Source organism: Poecile atricapillus, chromosome Z (genome assembly GCF_030490865.1).
Source record: "Poecile atricapillus isolate bPoeAtr1 chromosome Z, bPoeAtr1.hap1, whole genome shotgun sequence".
Lineage (NCBI taxonomy): Eukaryota > Metazoa > Chordata > Aves > Passeriformes > Paridae > Poecile > Poecile atricapillus.
In genome coordinates, this window is record NC_081289.1 from 46107597 (window position 1) to 46124730 (window position 17134).

A 17134-nucleotide genomic window follows, 5' to 3' on the forward strand; every position below is an offset into this window, starting at 1 on the left:
TTCACTTTTTTTTCACCCCCTTGGTTACATTCTCTCCCAGTCTTTTTTGCTGTGGTATCTAAACCCATTCCAGAATTATCACACTTAGACATGCAAACCAGTGTCTGCTGCAATGGTTCTTTCTCAGTAACCTCCTAAGAAAAGTTACAATTTGGTTCACATAACAAGAAAGTTCTGTTTAGAACCTTCAAGAGTCAGTCTATCTCATCTTATCTCTGCAATTCTACCAAATACTGTATATTACTGCCAAATAATATCCAGTGTAAAACACAATATAAAATGGACCTCTAATTCTCTGAAAATTGTGGGAACAATCTAGAATGGGTACTTTTTCTTCCCACAGAACAAGTTAAAATAAGCAATGCATGTAACTTTCAGAGAATTTTCAAATTACCAACTGAAAAACATTAAAATTCTTTCAAAGCTTGTTTTACAACAGTTTTGATTAACACAGCTTTGGCTAACAGCATATTTGCTTCATGAGCAAGTGTTTGAAAAAGATACATATGTTATGCATAATGTTATACTTACTTATGTAAACTTATCAGAAATCTAGAGAAGATAAAGATCATATAGGATATTTTATAGAACAGTGTGTTCTCTTGCAGTGATACTCACCTGGGACACCTGTTGCATGGGCCTGTGAAGAACCATGATCCATTACCTGTGGTCTGACATCAAGTATTCCTTGCTGGCTAACACACTGATGTTCAATGAGCTTTACAGCAGTAAGAGCATCAGGTCCAAACATCTGGATGTCCATAGAAACCAGACATACTAATGTATCTAAAGTATTGAATGCAAAACCAACAATGACATTAGGACAAGACAAATGCTGTTAGAACATTTGCTTTAAAATTGCCATGTGTTGAAAGGCAACTAGTCTTTGCATGCTTCTGTAGGTTTGTTTGGTTTTTTTAAGCACACTTAATGGCATTAAAAAGACTTCAGAATTTGTAGCATCATCAATTCCTCGAGGACACAATGAATAACTTTAGTAAATTCCATCCCCATGCTGTGTGCTCATACACACAAACAAGCAAGACACATTTTTAAGAATATGTCATGGTCAGTGGTTAAGCCTTTTTTTCTTACATGAGCAAGAGAAGGAATAGATTTTGCTTCTCCCTTACCTATGCTCTTCTCTACTTTAGCAATCTTTGAGCAGGCCACTTCTCCCATTTCTGTGAGCATGTATAGCACCTCAAGTGCTGAGATTACAAGCAGCACATCTGGTAGTGTGAGATGACATATGATCTCTTTATAGGAATCTTGATCCACATATTCACAAATTAAGACACCATTATCTTCAGCCTTACAAAGATTTGCCAAGATTTCCATGCCTGAAGAAGAAATACAAGATAGTTTTAAACAGCAATAATTACAATTCTGATACAATAACAAGAATAGCTAGAGATCTTACCTCTCATTTTTAAAAATCTATCCCTTGACATGAGGCATTTTGTAACTGTGTGGAACATTAGATGAGTAGTTTTGAAATCAACAGGATCCAAAAGAAGCTGATGAGAAGGAAAAAAAATTACTAACACTATCCACATAGTGCTAATGGTTCAAATACTTAAATCTGCTTATTAAAATAAAATATTCAGAAGCATTTAAGTGCAGCAAACACATATTACACTTGTGTTCATAAAAACTGAACCCTGTGAACTTTTGATTGTACCTAGCATTTTGAGCCCCCTCCTCCTTTTCTGCTCTCAAGCAGCAATCTAATTTACACCTTCCAGTGCTCAGAATAAGGAAAATAACTTTATTCTCAGGCAGTCAACAGTATACACAAATGGATTCTAATATCTAACAAAGACCAGAACTTGAATAACAACAAGTACTCCTTCCCAAATGCTACCCCAGTCATTCGTCTTATTTCTACTTCTGCTTCTCAATTAGAGATCTCAAACATAAGTAACATTCTTTCTCATTCAAAAGAAGTTGGGTACATGGTAAATGAAAAACATCTTTTCCTTCAGTACATAGTAGTGGACCAATACTTCCACTCTTATTCTCCAGTAGTACCCATTTTACTTAAATTTATATGCTATATTTAAAAATATAAGGACTATCTAAATATACTACCTATAAAATCTATATAATTTTCTGCACAATAATATGACATACAGAAATATATAACATTCAAACTTCTCAAAAAAAAAGAGAGAGAGAGAGAGAGAGAGAGAGATGCCTCACGTGATTCTGGCAGTGTACCCTGTGGCATATGACTAGTTTACACAAAGTACAGTACACAGGACATAAAATTCTCTACAACCCTCTTTCTTAAACATACTATTTTGAAGTTATGACTGAAGGTTATAATTATGAAGTGAAGAAGCTAGCATACAGACTGCAGAACGTAACAAATTCTTTTCTTCTCTCTGGGAAACTAAACTGAAAATTATACACTATGAATATCTTCTATCTCCCTACATCATCAGTCTTCTTCATGTGATTCTATTTTAGAAAACTGACACATAACAGCCGTATTTTAGTTTTGGCTCTGAACACTTGTTTCCAAATTTCTAATTACAAATTCAAAGAATAATTTATTTCATTCTCCATCCAATGATAAAGGGGAAAAAAAAAATCATGTCACTAACACTACTGCTTTTATCAATTTATATTTGAATTATTCTGTTTGAAAGCACATTACCTCTGCTGCAATATTTCCCAGCGTGTCAAGTCCCAACTGCCGTAGAGAAATAAAGTGACTGTGAGCAGAGAGTAGCAGGAACCGAAGACAAGTACGATTAGCTGCCAGAAGTTTAACATTTCCCTCTTCAAAAGAAAGATTTCTTAAAATCACTGCTATCTGAAGTACCCGCTGCCCTTCAATATCATTAATGCCCAATTTGCGAGGTGGATGAAATAAGGATTCCCAAATCCATTCTTCTGATGGAATATCTATGAAGTAAATAAATAAATTTTAGTCCTTCCATTGCTCCATTTACCAACATGCATGTATAAAGATTAGTCAAGATGTCTCACCTTGAGATTTGCTTCTGTCAGAAATTAGATCACGAACTTCAATATCCTCAACAATATCCTTCCAAAACTGAAGAAAGAATTAAAAATACTTAATTTCTAGGAGCTACTTCTTTAAATATTAACTACTTTTATTTCTATCATGTTAAAATATTAAAATAATATTAAAATAATTGTTCTTTAAAAATTTCCTAGTACCTTGATTCATTTGATAGTAACCAGAAGTGATGACTGCACGACGTTCAGTACTTTACACTAAGAAACTCTTCCGTTCAAGCACCAGAAGTATGTGGTCATGATCAACCAATACTGCCAAAGAAGTGCTTTGCTGAAGCACATACTGAAACTATCGGGCAATTTTCCATACACCATTAGAAATACAGCAATTACAAATGGAAAAAAAGTACAGCTCATCCTCCTTCATCCCCTACAAACAAGCTAGAATAAGGTAACTCCTCCTAGTCTCAGTAGATCTTATGAGTCCTGCAAGAAGTTGCTATTTGGATAGACTTTTTAAAGCTGCTGTTGTGTATCCTACCTCATCATAACACAATAAAAAGAAACAACCACCACCATCACAAAAAAACCCAAACCTATAAATATAACCAAAGCAAAACACTTCAGCAGACAGGAATTCAAATTAGTTTACAAATTTATGGTCTTGTCTATAAATGGTTGTTTTGTTGCTAGTCTTGTTGAAATTCAAGAATTAATCAAGGAATTAAGGTTTGCAAGCTAATAAAAAGACATATTGTGATGCATAATAATATAGAAATATATAATGATACATGCATTCTAATGTGTATATCTGAAGAAAGATATAAACCTTCCTTTGACTAATAAAAATTTTACATTTCTTTGACTCACTAATGAAATACTACTCCTCTTTTGACTATAATCACAGAATAAAACCACCAATAAATCTGGATAAAAAGGGAAAGATGGGAAGTACAACCAGCTGAACAGCAGGAGAAATTTTGCTATGCAAATGTAATTACTAAATTACAGCATTCATACCAAGCTTGACACTACTATTTTCTTGATAAATACAATACTACAGATTTTCTAAATTGGAAGGGAAAGAATTTTATTTTCACTGCAATGTTGCTAAATGGCGTCCAAGTACTGTTTAGGAAAGAGGATTTACTTGCACAAAAAGGATTATTACCTCATTTTAGCAAAGACAAGAACAGCAAAAAAAAGGTCCTAACTTCTTACTGTTTGCGACAAATAGATTTTTCTAATTAATATTGAAGCTACAAACCAAGAGCCACAGAAGATGAAGGCATGCAGGCAAAATTCTGTTACAAGGGAACAGGTGAAACATGACAATTTTTTTTTCCCCAAAGGAACAGCAAAAATGGAAAAAAATAATGAAGCTTTCTGGGCATTCATTTGAAAAACACATTGCACAAAGGCAACAAAAAATTAGTGCCGCATTACAAGCAGTTATTTATTACCTACTATGAAGGATAGCTGCAATCTAATACTACATATTAATAGAAGTAAGCATGACAGGGTGCAAAAGTAAAGGTCTTTATCACTACTTATTCCTATATGTACATTTAAATCATGGACTACTAATAGAAACATAAAGCTGAAACCTGGAAGCAACCAAACAGTGCTTAACTACATAACACCCAGATGCTAAGACATAATGCACAAAGGTAAAGAACTTGATTCATATTCACAGTCTGATCACTGTCAGTAGGCAAGTTCCTTTGGAAAAAAATGCAAAGGATTACACAGAATTCATTGCAAATTAGATCAACCAAATGACTGCCCATAAAAGCAATGGACATTTGAGTACACAAAACATAATGTAGCAATGGTATGACTACTTATTGTCCAAGAAAAATACAAGAGCAATTGGAGTCAAGTCAGCTTGACAGATTACTGTGAGAGACAAGCAAAGTGATGTTTGAAAAGTATTTCAGGTATTTAAGAGCATAAAGACACTCTCTGCACAGTATCTGAGAAAGATTCAGGGGATAAATGCAGAGTAAATAAAAAAAACCTAAATTTATACAAAGAAGAAGGAGTTGGGCAACAAAATAAAAAAAAATAAATCACAAAATAAAGAAGACAATCAGAGAAGTAAGTAAGGTGTAAAAACAGCATATATGTGGATTTTGGAACTCTACAGCTAGAGGAGGCCTCAAGAAGTCCAAGAACATGAAATGCCAATCATTTGACTGAAGTAAACAGATAGGAACAGTGCATGAAGAAGTGTTAACGCAATTTTTCATACACTACACATCAGACTGAGCAGCTGCTAAAGAAATACCTGGGAAAACAGCTAAATCTACCGGATTATAAACATACTACATAAAGAAATCACTCTTGAAAGCGAACTATCCTCACAAGAGAACCTTGGTAACGTGAGGCTGTGTCAAACTGTCAAAAATGGGAATCTTATTCAAAGCTAAGTCAAACAGTCAAAAACAGGAAAGTTTCCAGAGCAGAGGAGAAAACATCTGAACAGGATGCCATCAGAGCTTGTGGACGGGGACAACAAAAACAAGGAGAGATACAAGATGACTGGCTAAATGCCAGCTGTTCCAATCCTTAAGTAAGGACACACAGTCATTACAACTAACTAGACATTTAAGCTTATTGGCAGCACCTGGAAAAATCAAGAGTGGAGAATGTGACAAATTAACATAGCTGTAAGAAATAACAGCAGGTTCAACTTAAATAATACTCAAATTTGGACAATTAATGGAACAGATTCACTGACTAGTAAAACCATTTGATTCAATTTAGAAGTAAGTCTGTAAAAAGTGAGAAAATATGTCCTGATCCAGGTAAGATAATGAAAAATACAAATTGTCTGAACAATTTTTTATAATGCAGTAAGGACTGGGGAGAAAGGAAAGAAAAAAAGAAAAGAAATTGATTCCCTTTAAGTTTATAATAAAGAAATACACTGTTTTTCATTTTCACCTTCAACTGACACAGCAGTGATACTGGAGGACACAACTAGCACCAAAATGAACAAACAAACAAAAAATATTTTTAAAATTATAATATGAATGGTGAAAGGAGTAACTTACTTAATAGCCATTCTTTTTTCTTAAAAAAGCAAAAGCACATTTAAAGAAAACCCCAAAGCAAACACCAAAACCAGACACACAATCTCTATGCTGACAACCAAGTATCTTTCTCCTACACAGGAGAGAGTTTTGACACAACCACAGCTGCAATACAAAATAAATTACTTCCAGTAGTAAGGTCAAACAAATGCTTGCAGTGAAATACTCTGAAAAATCTGAATTCTTGACATTACAGATACTTTTACATCTGATGTTAAGTTTTTCACATGCTTTCTGAGTATTTCTGACATGATGTCAGCAGTATTTCACTACAGAGTGGTACTATATATGTTGTAATGTCCAAAAATACATCTTGGAGAGCATCCAAGATTTTTATTAGTAAACCTTACTGCAGTTACAGTGGTTCTACTCAAAAGTTTGCTAAAACATTTATGAGAACCACCTGCCCTTATAACAATTACTTAAATTTATATAATTAATGAATATGTAATAAATTAGAATACAGTATAATTTTAGATGTTTACAGATCTAGGCATGGTGCTTGTTGCTGCTATAGATCAGCAACAGTCTGTGACAGCTTAGGGTGAAGTCAACACAGAAGTGCTAAGTGCTTCAAAAAAAACAAACAAACAAACAAACCAACCCACAACCTACAGTATTCTGGACATATTTTTTCAGTGAAAAAGGGAAATTTTGAAGATTATGAAACATTAATTTTTACACTTAAGTTTGAGACATTTGTATTACATTTTCAAGTCCACAGACTCACAAATATGAGAGCTTAGCTTTCTTTAAGTTTACTTAGGAAGTTTTGATTAGGGAATCTATACATTGGTACTTCAACAATACTTATCAATTAACTAAAACTACTATGGTCTAGCTTGTTCCCAAACTGAGTTACATAAAAATAAAACAAAAGATAAATGGAGAAGGCTCCCAACAAATATTTTTCTGTAATACTGGTAAAATAGTTCAGTATATGAAACAATTACTGAATTGAGCAGAAACCTGGCTTCATAAGTAACTCAGAAGATTAACTCTTCACATTTTTCTTTAATAAAAAGCATAAGGTATCCAAATATATTTTAATCTAGCTTTCTTCTGTTTTAGCCACCTAAATCATTACCTGTAATTCAATTCAAAGAAATTGCGTATCATAGTAAATACACTGAAATATCAAATCTCTTTCAGCTATAATTCATGCTCTTATTCATCTAAAAAAGTTCATCTAGAATAAATAACCATTTGGACAAAGAAACTTCAGTTCTATTTTTACTTCTTTTCACTGCTTGTACAGTAGCTCATGCCCTCTAGTGGAAAGATTAAAAAAGCCTTATTCAAGTAGTTTAACTGAAACAAATGTGCAGCATTGCTAACCTATTAAAGTATTTCTCATATGCTTCTTATACAGTGGTATCCATTTTTATAATTCAGAATGTTCCTTTACTGATCATTGCAGTTTAAAACAAAATCCAAAACAGCACTGTTGCCTCTTGGTAAACACATTGCCCAATATTCCTTTTCTTCACACATATTAATGTCCTTATAAAAGAAACATGGAAACCTTTGTTCATTCTCCTATACTGTTTTTTTCTTAATACACTTCTTCCTACTTATCCAAACATTTACGACAATGGTGACATAGTGTCCTATTATATTTAAACCAAAGGAAGGAAGCTGAGAATAATTTTAAGGACATGTGATAGTGTATCTTAGAATTTTCAATATTTTTAAAGGATTTGATACCCACCATATGCAGTAAAAAATTATTTTAGTAATTTTTGAATTACCTTAACAAAATCTCTATCAGTTTTCTCCTTCCACTCTTCTCCAAATACAGCAGAAAATGATCCTAAAGCTTTAAGCACAAAAGAGCATAATTTAGTAAAATAATGAACATTTTTTATAATCCATAAACTAAATTAAGATTCAAGAGCACTATAGACTCTTCTAGTGTTTCCTTTTAATCTTAAAAAATACTGCATAAACCAGCTGAAATGTCAATTGTCATTTAATTAATAGCTACTGCAGTTTTACAGTATAAATTGGGAGTAAGGAGGCATAAAGAAAGGGCTAGTTTGGGAGTCCTGTAAAAAAAAACCACAGGGGAAACTTTTCCACTGCTCTTTTCCAAGAGTAAAGATGACTGCTCTATTTTCACCTTCACATCAAGAACTGTCTTCCACGCACAGTGTAAGCACAAACACTACTGCAAGTAGTTAAACAAATTCCCACATATGTTTTCTAAAAAAACTTAACGGTAGTAAGATTTTGACAGCATTCAATTCAAACTCAATATTTAACCAAGACCAGTAATGGATGTTTTTGGCTGTTTGATGGTTTGATGGAGACACTACCACAGCTTTTGTAATCATCACTCCTTGAAAGCAGCTAAGACTCAGTCAATCTGATTCAAATGCTGAGTCAATCCAAAAATAAAATCTGTCTTGCAATAGCTCTGTAATGAATAACACATTTAAGTTAAACATTTTGGCTCATGATCTTTGCTTATTTTGTAAAAAGTGCTACAAATCTCAATTCCAAGACCACATCATCTTTCAATTCACAGAATCCAAACCAAAGCTTTATACAGCTCTCCAAGCTGAATATACTATATAACGCCCAAACCCCTGGGGCTGCCCCCTGATCTGCAATCCAACTGTCATCTTGAAGTTTAGGAGGGGACAGGACGGAAGCTAATGACATATTTTACCTAAAAACACTGAATTATAAATAATAACAATTACAAAATCTTAATTATAGACAAGAAAAATTTAGAATCTGTATTAAATGAAGTTGATCAGCTATTTTTTATTGCCACCTGAAATTACTGTGATAGTATTTTCATAATGCCTGAATTTGCTAATTAGAGAATTCATTTAATCATGAAACCTGACAGATTTACCTTTATTATTTATACTATAAAACCATGTAAGTATTTCAAATTGAAGTTTCATGCTTCAAAAATAAATAAATATACCCCTGCTGTTTCTTCCCCCCATTTTTCCCAATTAGTCCTCCTAATGCTGCTAGGACATTTCCCTGGATTTATCCAGAAAAAGACATAATCATGTAATATAAAAATGAAGTTATTCCCAGGGAATGAAAAGAGTGAGTTCATTACATGCTCATCATTCCTCTCAGCTTCACCTCAAATATTTTTCAAAAAACACAAATGCAGATGAGCTATGGAATGAATCTGTTCTTCAAGTTAAAAACTCCAGAAAACACTGTCTACCTCTACAATATAAAAAAAAACTCCGTAAATAGCAATGTAACACTCAAATTATTTGCAAATTCCTAAATCAACTGAAGTTTCATCAGAAGAACAGGGGAGTGATAGTAACCTCAAAAATCTAGAGAGTAAGCATTCTGGAATCATATGGAGGACTAGTTTCCCTTTAGCTTCCTTACAAATATTTTCTTTTTTAAGCTCTTGTGACTGGACTAGATGCAAACACTAAATGACCAAGGTCTAACCATACCTGAAGGACACTGAAAAATGCACAAATTAAAAGAGCACGAGAGAAGCTGGAGGACTAATGCAATACTGGGGGGAGAAGAGGGACACTACAAATCATTGATCGGTTAATCAATGATTAAAAAAACCAACTAAACCATATACAGGGTCTAACACTGGTTCTTCCCTAGAATTTTAAAACAGAACCTTTGACATACCATACTGTGTTTATGCTTACACATGCAAAGTAGATTTATTCTCAAACAAATATGATCATCTGTATTATCAGACTTCGTTATGCTTGGCTGAAAAGGCTCATTTGAGCAATTTTTTAGAGCTAATTTCTGAATTTCAGTATAAAAAAAAACCAAAAAACCAAGAAACCAACCACAAAACCAAAAACCCAGCAAAATAAACAAACCAACCAATCACAAACAAACAAAACCAAAACAAACAAACCCCCAAACAAACAAACCAAAAAACCACCAAACAACCAAAAAGCCCCAGCACATAAACCTGGTAAATACTTCCTCCTCACCACCCTAAGATAAAAGCTATGCTGCTATGATTTTACAGTGGTTTAGGTTAACTTATGTTTTGCTCCTCTCTTGACAGGAAGACATTAACAAGGAATAATTAGGCACGGAGGCATTTTTTTCACAATGAAAAAATCAGAAGAATCAACTCTCTTTTGATATTTATGTGCTAACACATTAAGTAATTCTGAAAATCAGGTTCAGATTTTTCTCCTTTGAGTTTTATATTCTGAATTTCACTACAGTTAAATGTGTAGTGAAGTACCAGGACAAAAATGTCAGCAAGTCACTGTTTTCAGCGAACCTTTTCTTAATTTTTAAATCTGCAACTGCCATTAAAAAAGAATTATGGAAAGTCAGCATGGTCCTACAAACTCAAAAGGAAACAGTAATATACTACAATCAGATGGAAATTCAGTGCTGTAAATTCAGTATCCTGAACAATTTAATTTTACTATCAAAAAACTAATTCTTACATTTCACTAAAGCATTAAATACATTTTCTAATTACCTAACTTAAAAGGTATTTCTAACATTTGATAAAACCTGTAATTGTTGACAAGGTAAAGAGAAAAACTAGATACATTACCATGAAGTAAGTCATTACCATTTTAATTATCATGAGTTGTGAAAGATGCTACAACAGCATCTTTCTGTTGCAAAAATGTATATACTTACTGTCATCAAACACCCCAGCATTTGCAAGCAGTAAAGTGATGATTTTAGGGTCCTTTTCAAGCTGCATAACATGCTTGCTTTCATTTGAAAGAAGAGTACACACATTAATTGCAAAGTCCACTTCATTTGGGAGTCCAGATAACAGTGAAAGCACCAACTTATTATAGTCATTTGGTGAGTTTAAGTCCATAGACAGCCCATAGCTTTGACGAAGATAATCTAAATTAAAAAAAAAAAAAAACATTTTCAGCTACACTCATTAATCTTGAAACAATACATTAAGCAATATTTTCATAAGTAAGAGTTCTGAAAAAGTTTGTTTATAAATTATTGCAGATTTTAGCAAGTTTTTATAGGATTCAACATATTCCACTTTGCTGTGTATCTTTCTAGTTAGGTATCACTTCCTCTGCCACCTCCAGAACACAATACTACAGTATATTCTCCCAGAGAAAAGCTTACAGAACACAAGCTTTAATTAAAGCAGAATGGAATTGTAACACAATTTGAAGTGAATTTCTACACAACAAATTACACGTCTATTCCACAAAGTCCACCAGCTTCTAATTTAAAGCTTAACTAATTGTAGGCTCAATTCAGGTATTTGTGGAGAAAATGAGAGATTGAAAGAAACACACTGTGAATTTTCAAGATAATTTTTTTTCAAGACAAGTAACTACACAGCTCTACTAATTAGCAAGGATAATATTTGTAAAGAAGAGAAACAGCTTATGGATTTTAATATCTGTTTTGATGTGGTTCATAGTGGAAAGATTTTTGAGTATATTAAACTAATCATTTGAGAGTCGTATAGATTTGACAGTTTTAATAATATTCAAATTTATCTACACACTATTTCTGTAGCCTATCCAAAAAAAAAATAAAAAAAAAATGCACACACACAAAGAAAATAGCATTTTTACCCTCAAGAATTTACCTGACACGCTGTGTTGCTGGTAGTTATAGGAAGTTGGAATTGCACCAATAGGAAGTTGTGGCTTTGGATTTCCTGGTTGTACCTCATCATCCTCCTCCCCAAAATGATGGACTTTTTCATACTTTTCTAGATAACTGAAATAAAATTATAAAGAAAGTGTGTTTAGTACAGCTAAATCTTTCATTCCAAAAGCAGAACTGCCAAAGGAAGCAATCTGTAGAAATATGGAGATTTACTGGAAACAATAATCAAACTGCTAAAAAACAAAACCTTAGTCAGATTGACAACAGGCGACAGAGAAAGTGTAGATTTGTGTAATTACTGCTTTAGATACCAAATTTTTCACATTTTTCAACAATAATATTTTGATAAATTGCAACAAATTGCGCCCCTTTGTGACTAATCCTGTTTTTTCCCAAATTAGGTTTTTCTACCCAAAATAACTCTGGAGGTGAAAGCATCATAAAAACTACTCTCTGCACATTACCAATACATATACCAAGGTCAAGTCCAGAAAAATACTTATTTCTTTTTGCCTTGTTTAAAGAGAAACTGTATACTGGGTCCTAATAACTACACAAGACTAAGAGAATTCAGGGATATCAAAGGCAGCAATTCAGGATCAGAACTTGAGAGCCATAGCTGCATCTAATAACTACTGAAAATCCCTTTGAACCCCTTAAGAAAAATAAAGCTGATATACTGTACAAAGAATGGACCTTCTGCACAGAAGTTATATGTACAAAAAATAAACAGCCAACCAGTAAATTAATTATCTCAATGACAGTTAATTTAGCATTGAAAATGTTAAAAGAAATGTAGAAAGTTCAGAACTTTCTACACTCCAATATATAAAACCAATTTAAAATATTCACTGTAGCCCTAACTGTACAGTGATATGTTGTTGAAAACCCTTCACAAATTTAAGTCAAGTTCAAAGCTGCCTAAATTTACAGATTTTAATTGTGCTGAAAAATGACAATACCAAGTCAATGAAATCATTAAAAAATTGTAAAATCAGAAAATAATTTAAAACATCTATAGTTCTTTTTCAATATGCTAAAATACATCCTATATGAGTAAGCTTTTGTACCATTTTTGTCAGTGGACACTAAAATAATTAACACATGGTAAATAAGAAAGATTTTAAGGAAACAGTATTCTGAGGAATATTTCACATTCATTAAATTAGTAATTATTTGATGGAATGAGGTATCAATAATCATACCATAACCATACCTTTAACGAGTTAGAAAACACATTTTTTCTTAAGAAAAGGGCGCATTTCAGAAGACAGGAAAGATATCAGAGCTAGAAAGGCAAATCATGCTGCACTGTATGTATCACATGCAAATACCATTCATGTCTGACTAGAGTTCAGGATATTCTAAGTGCTACATGAACCACTGCCACACCCCCCTCCTTATTACATAAACTCTTGAGTAAGTTAAGGAGTCAGCAAAAATCTTCCCTGCACAATCATTTGCTTTTAGGGATTTTTAAAGGACTAAAAATTACACTTAAATATGGTTGCTTTTATCTTTAAACTAAAAATCCTCATTTATGTGAGTTAAGTTTATGTATCTGCAAAGAAAGTAAAACCTTCTAAAATTGTTTATAACTTTTTTTAAAGTCACAGCTCGACACTGTCCTAAAACCTAAATTTCCTCTTCCCATACATTTCCTTACCCTTTTATCCACTTCTTTCATTTAGCTTACATCTTATATGCAGATGAATCAAATCTGTAATCCAATCAATATCAATTAACAGAGCCTGTCCACTTATGGTCAAGACCAAAACGAGCAGTTCAAAGACAGCCTGATCTTCCCTTTTTCTGTCCAGTCACTCATTCTTCAGAGAGCTCATTCAGAAAAGTATGAGGATTCTACATTGGCTTTCCAGTCATTTTTCAAACAGAGCAGGGGTCAGATGAATACTAGATCTGGTGCAGAGGAAAACAGCAGGTTCCTATAGCCATGGATGCCACATGTATCATTTCCATACTGCCAAAAGCTACACTGCTGTAGTTTGTATAATAAACACCGGGGCTAGAGCCAATTTCCTCATATTTATTGGTTTGAGTCAAAGCTTGAGCTTAGAACAGTTTCATTTTTGTAAGAAAATTTCATAAAAACATTTAATAAGATGAAGTAAAAATCCCTATACAGAAACATGTATGGTACTCAAAAAATACAATCTGCGAATTATTGTAGACTTGTCCATTCCACCAAGACTGAATAGCTACTTAAGCATTTAAAAATAAGCTGTACATATCATAAAATAATTCATGTTGTTCCATAGTGTTATATGGAACATATATACTTAACCTTATACTTTTTATTAAAGCCGTGCCCCAACCAAGCTCAACAATATGAATACCCTAGATGTTCTCTTCTGGTAATATCTACTTTATTAAAATGTGTTAAAATAGTTCCACTGAACACAGAAAATCTCAAAGTTCAAAAATCTACTTCCTTTCTTCCCTCTCTGAAAAAAATTTTGGTATATATTAGAAGACCTTTGCAAACTAAAAAGGTCATCATTTGTTCAGTGTTGACAACTGCCACAAAGTTTTCACTAATGTCTTATTAAGCATTTCACAGAAAATCAGGATTCAAATTACCTTTTAGTGAGGAATTCATTTTTCCCTATGCCAATGCATGGATCAACTTCACTTTACTAAATTCTGAGCTCTTTATGTTGTTATTCAATTTACTGAGGTTCCACCACTTCAAAGAACAATCCTCCTTTCTTATCTCACCCCAAACTATCAAGTTTGCCAAGGAAAAGTCAAAATGAAACAAAATAAAGTCCTCAACAATCCCAAACCATCAGTTACTAAGGCTAAACCCCACCTTCCTCTCACCCCAAAAAAACCCAAACCTCAAACCAAATAGCATTATGTTCCCCACCTCTAACACAAACTTTATTCTTTTTAACAGCACTGTAATACTAAATTTCAACTATAATAACTAGATGGTAATAGACTCTTCAGTACCATTCTTTTATGCTATGTAAGTACCAACTGTTTACAGACAGCTGTACAACCTCAATCCTCCAAACATTCCTTTTATTTCCTGCAGAGAGAATGCATGACCTGGAATTTCAGTGTAGAGAAGAAGCTGATTTGCAAATTAGCTTGTACACGAGCTTTACTAGTCTTAAACTCTAATCTCAACAGTCTGGCATACAGCTACTATGCAAACAGCAGAACTGTTTAGCATAAACACGTCTTGCTCTAAAAATACAAGAAATTAAAAAATAATAAACAGAGCTCTTTTATTACTTAAAACCAGTTGTGCAAATGCTCATATGTGATAAAAAGTTGCAAAGGCTAATTTCATGTTTCAAAACAACTTGCATCTGTAGTTATAGGCTAGAAAGGTATACTTTGATCACAGAAAAAGGTTTTCAGGAATTCAAAATGCTTCCTTAATTTCACAAAGTCACAGGTAGTATACAACAACAGCAACAATCTTCTAAACTTGTCTTTTGCTTTCAATACCAACTGAACAATCAAGTACTGGCAAAGAAAGATGCAGCCAGTATGTTGTCTTAGGTTGCAATGCAAGATGTAACCAAAAGTATGTATTTTATTACCACCTGTTAAAACCAGGCAGTGGAGTTTTCTTTATCTCTTCCATGACCCATCCTCCCTCCAGGGGGATACCTTCTGTTAATGGGTCATTGAGTCTCACTGCATGACTGATAAAATCACAACATCCCGTTGTGGGATGCTCCACCCAGGAGGAGGAGCCAAGCATTCCTACCTGGACGTAATCTGAGATTGGGAACAACACAGTCAGCCTTTCTCCACTGGATTCCCAGATGAGAGACCAGACTGTTCTACACCACCACTGGACCTTCAGAGAAAAACTACACCCTTCTACAGCATCACTGCTTCAGCAGAACCACATCTGTCACTCCAGGAGGACTGCAGCCACCATTTAATCAGTCTGCTACCAACATCCTGACCAACAGGGTGCCAGGCTGTGTTCTGACTCTGTCAGTGTTTTTTGTACTACCACATTTTATTTTAATTTTCCTATTATGTTGTAGGTTTTTTTTTAACATTTATACATACTAGTAAAGAACCGTTATTCCTACTCCCATATCTTTGCCTGAGAGCCCTTTAATTTCAAAACTATAATAATTCGGAGGGAGGGGGGTTTACATTTTCCATTTCAAGGGAGGGTCCTGCCTTCCTTAGCAGACACCTGTTTTTTCAAACCAAGACTTATGTACAAAAAAGAATTAAAGCAACTAACTAAATGAAAGACCAGAATTAAACTACAAATGAAACAAATGTATACGTTTAAATAAAGTCTTAAAAAAAGCCCACTTATTAAGTACTATATTGAAGTCCTGGTGAAGATGGAGGAATAGGGAAAACTGCCTTCTGTAGACATGTGGAAAGATGATTCACACTGTTAGCATGGCACCCAGAACTGGTATTACCCACTGGACACATGAACCAAAATACTCAAGAAACTGAAACACAATGAAACCCATTTACAGACACTTCTGGCCTTTCAGCTTGGATCACTCCTCTGCTGAGACATTTAACTTAAATTAAATAAAGAAATAAATGGAACAATAAATAAATTTTAAAAAAGCTACAAACCCCAAACAAAACCAACACCACCAGCAATCCCCAAAACCAACAAAAAACACACAAACACACACCTCTGGTGAATAGCCAGAACATCAGGATATTCCAAGTATTGAAAAATAGGAAAATAGATGGGCAACCAGAGACAGATGTGCAGACTGGCTACTTTTTGAAGAGCAAGTGACTTCAATGTTTTCTGAAAACTTGATTACTTTAAAGATCTCTTGATTTGGAAATCAAAAGATCATATATCTTTGAAAATCAAATTAACATTTTACACATTCTGTTCCTCTGACAGCAGTAAGTCACTTTGTTCCATTCAATTCTGTGAGAAAAAAGTTCTACGAAGATGAGTAATATTTTTGTCCATGAAAAAATATTATTTAGTAACTACACAGGTTTTTATCAGCCTAGTGATCTTTAGGCTTTCAGGTATTTGGGAAAAAATACTAATAAAAAGAAGCCTACACTAGGTACATCTAGGGGCATGTATAATTCACTATTAACAATAGCCCTGAATGGGCTTAGAGTATACTAGAAACTGGTTCATGTAATAGTATAAAACATCTGGCTAATTTTTACCAGGACACAAATGTGCAGAATATACATTAAGCAAATGTCTGGCAAAACATGACATGTCGCAGACATGAACTATCACAGTCCTACTATCAGTTCCCTCCTCATCTTTGTATTCAGCTGAAGAGCAAGCAGGTACCATTTCTACAACAGCTCTCCACCTCACCTTTCTTGAAACTATCTTTCTACACAGCATTACTAGTGGAGGACTGACAACATAACCTTGCACCATTTCTGTTTGCCTGAACACTGCCCATTATGATGCAAGACAGACACGCTCT

The 17134-nt window shown here is 33.8% G+C and overlaps 1 protein-coding gene across 2 annotated transcripts in view; it reads right to left on the reverse strand.

The window, feature by feature from the left end:
• The window catches only part of LOC131572807 (AT-rich interactive domain-containing protein 2-like), a 94417-nt gene that overhangs the window by 28067 nt on the left and 49216 nt on the right, over positions 1 to 17134 (reverse strand). For both annotated transcript variants that reach the window (XM_058826176.1, XM_058826175.1), the window contains 8 exons: positions 11665 to 11798; positions 10728 to 10946; positions 7844 to 7911; positions 3001 to 3067; positions 2666 to 2916; positions 1424 to 1520; positions 1134 to 1343; positions 619 to 786 (listed from right to left, as the gene is read on the reverse strand). In XM_058826176.1, the coding sequence (XP_058682159.1) occupies positions 619 to 786; positions 1134 to 1343; positions 1424 to 1520; positions 2666 to 2916; positions 3001 to 3067; positions 7844 to 7911; positions 10728 to 10946; positions 11665 to 11798 (1214 nt within the window). The remainder of the gene's footprint in view (positions 1 to 618; positions 787 to 1133; positions 1344 to 1423; positions 1521 to 2665; positions 2917 to 3000; positions 3068 to 7843; positions 7912 to 10727; positions 10947 to 11664; positions 11799 to 17134) is intronic.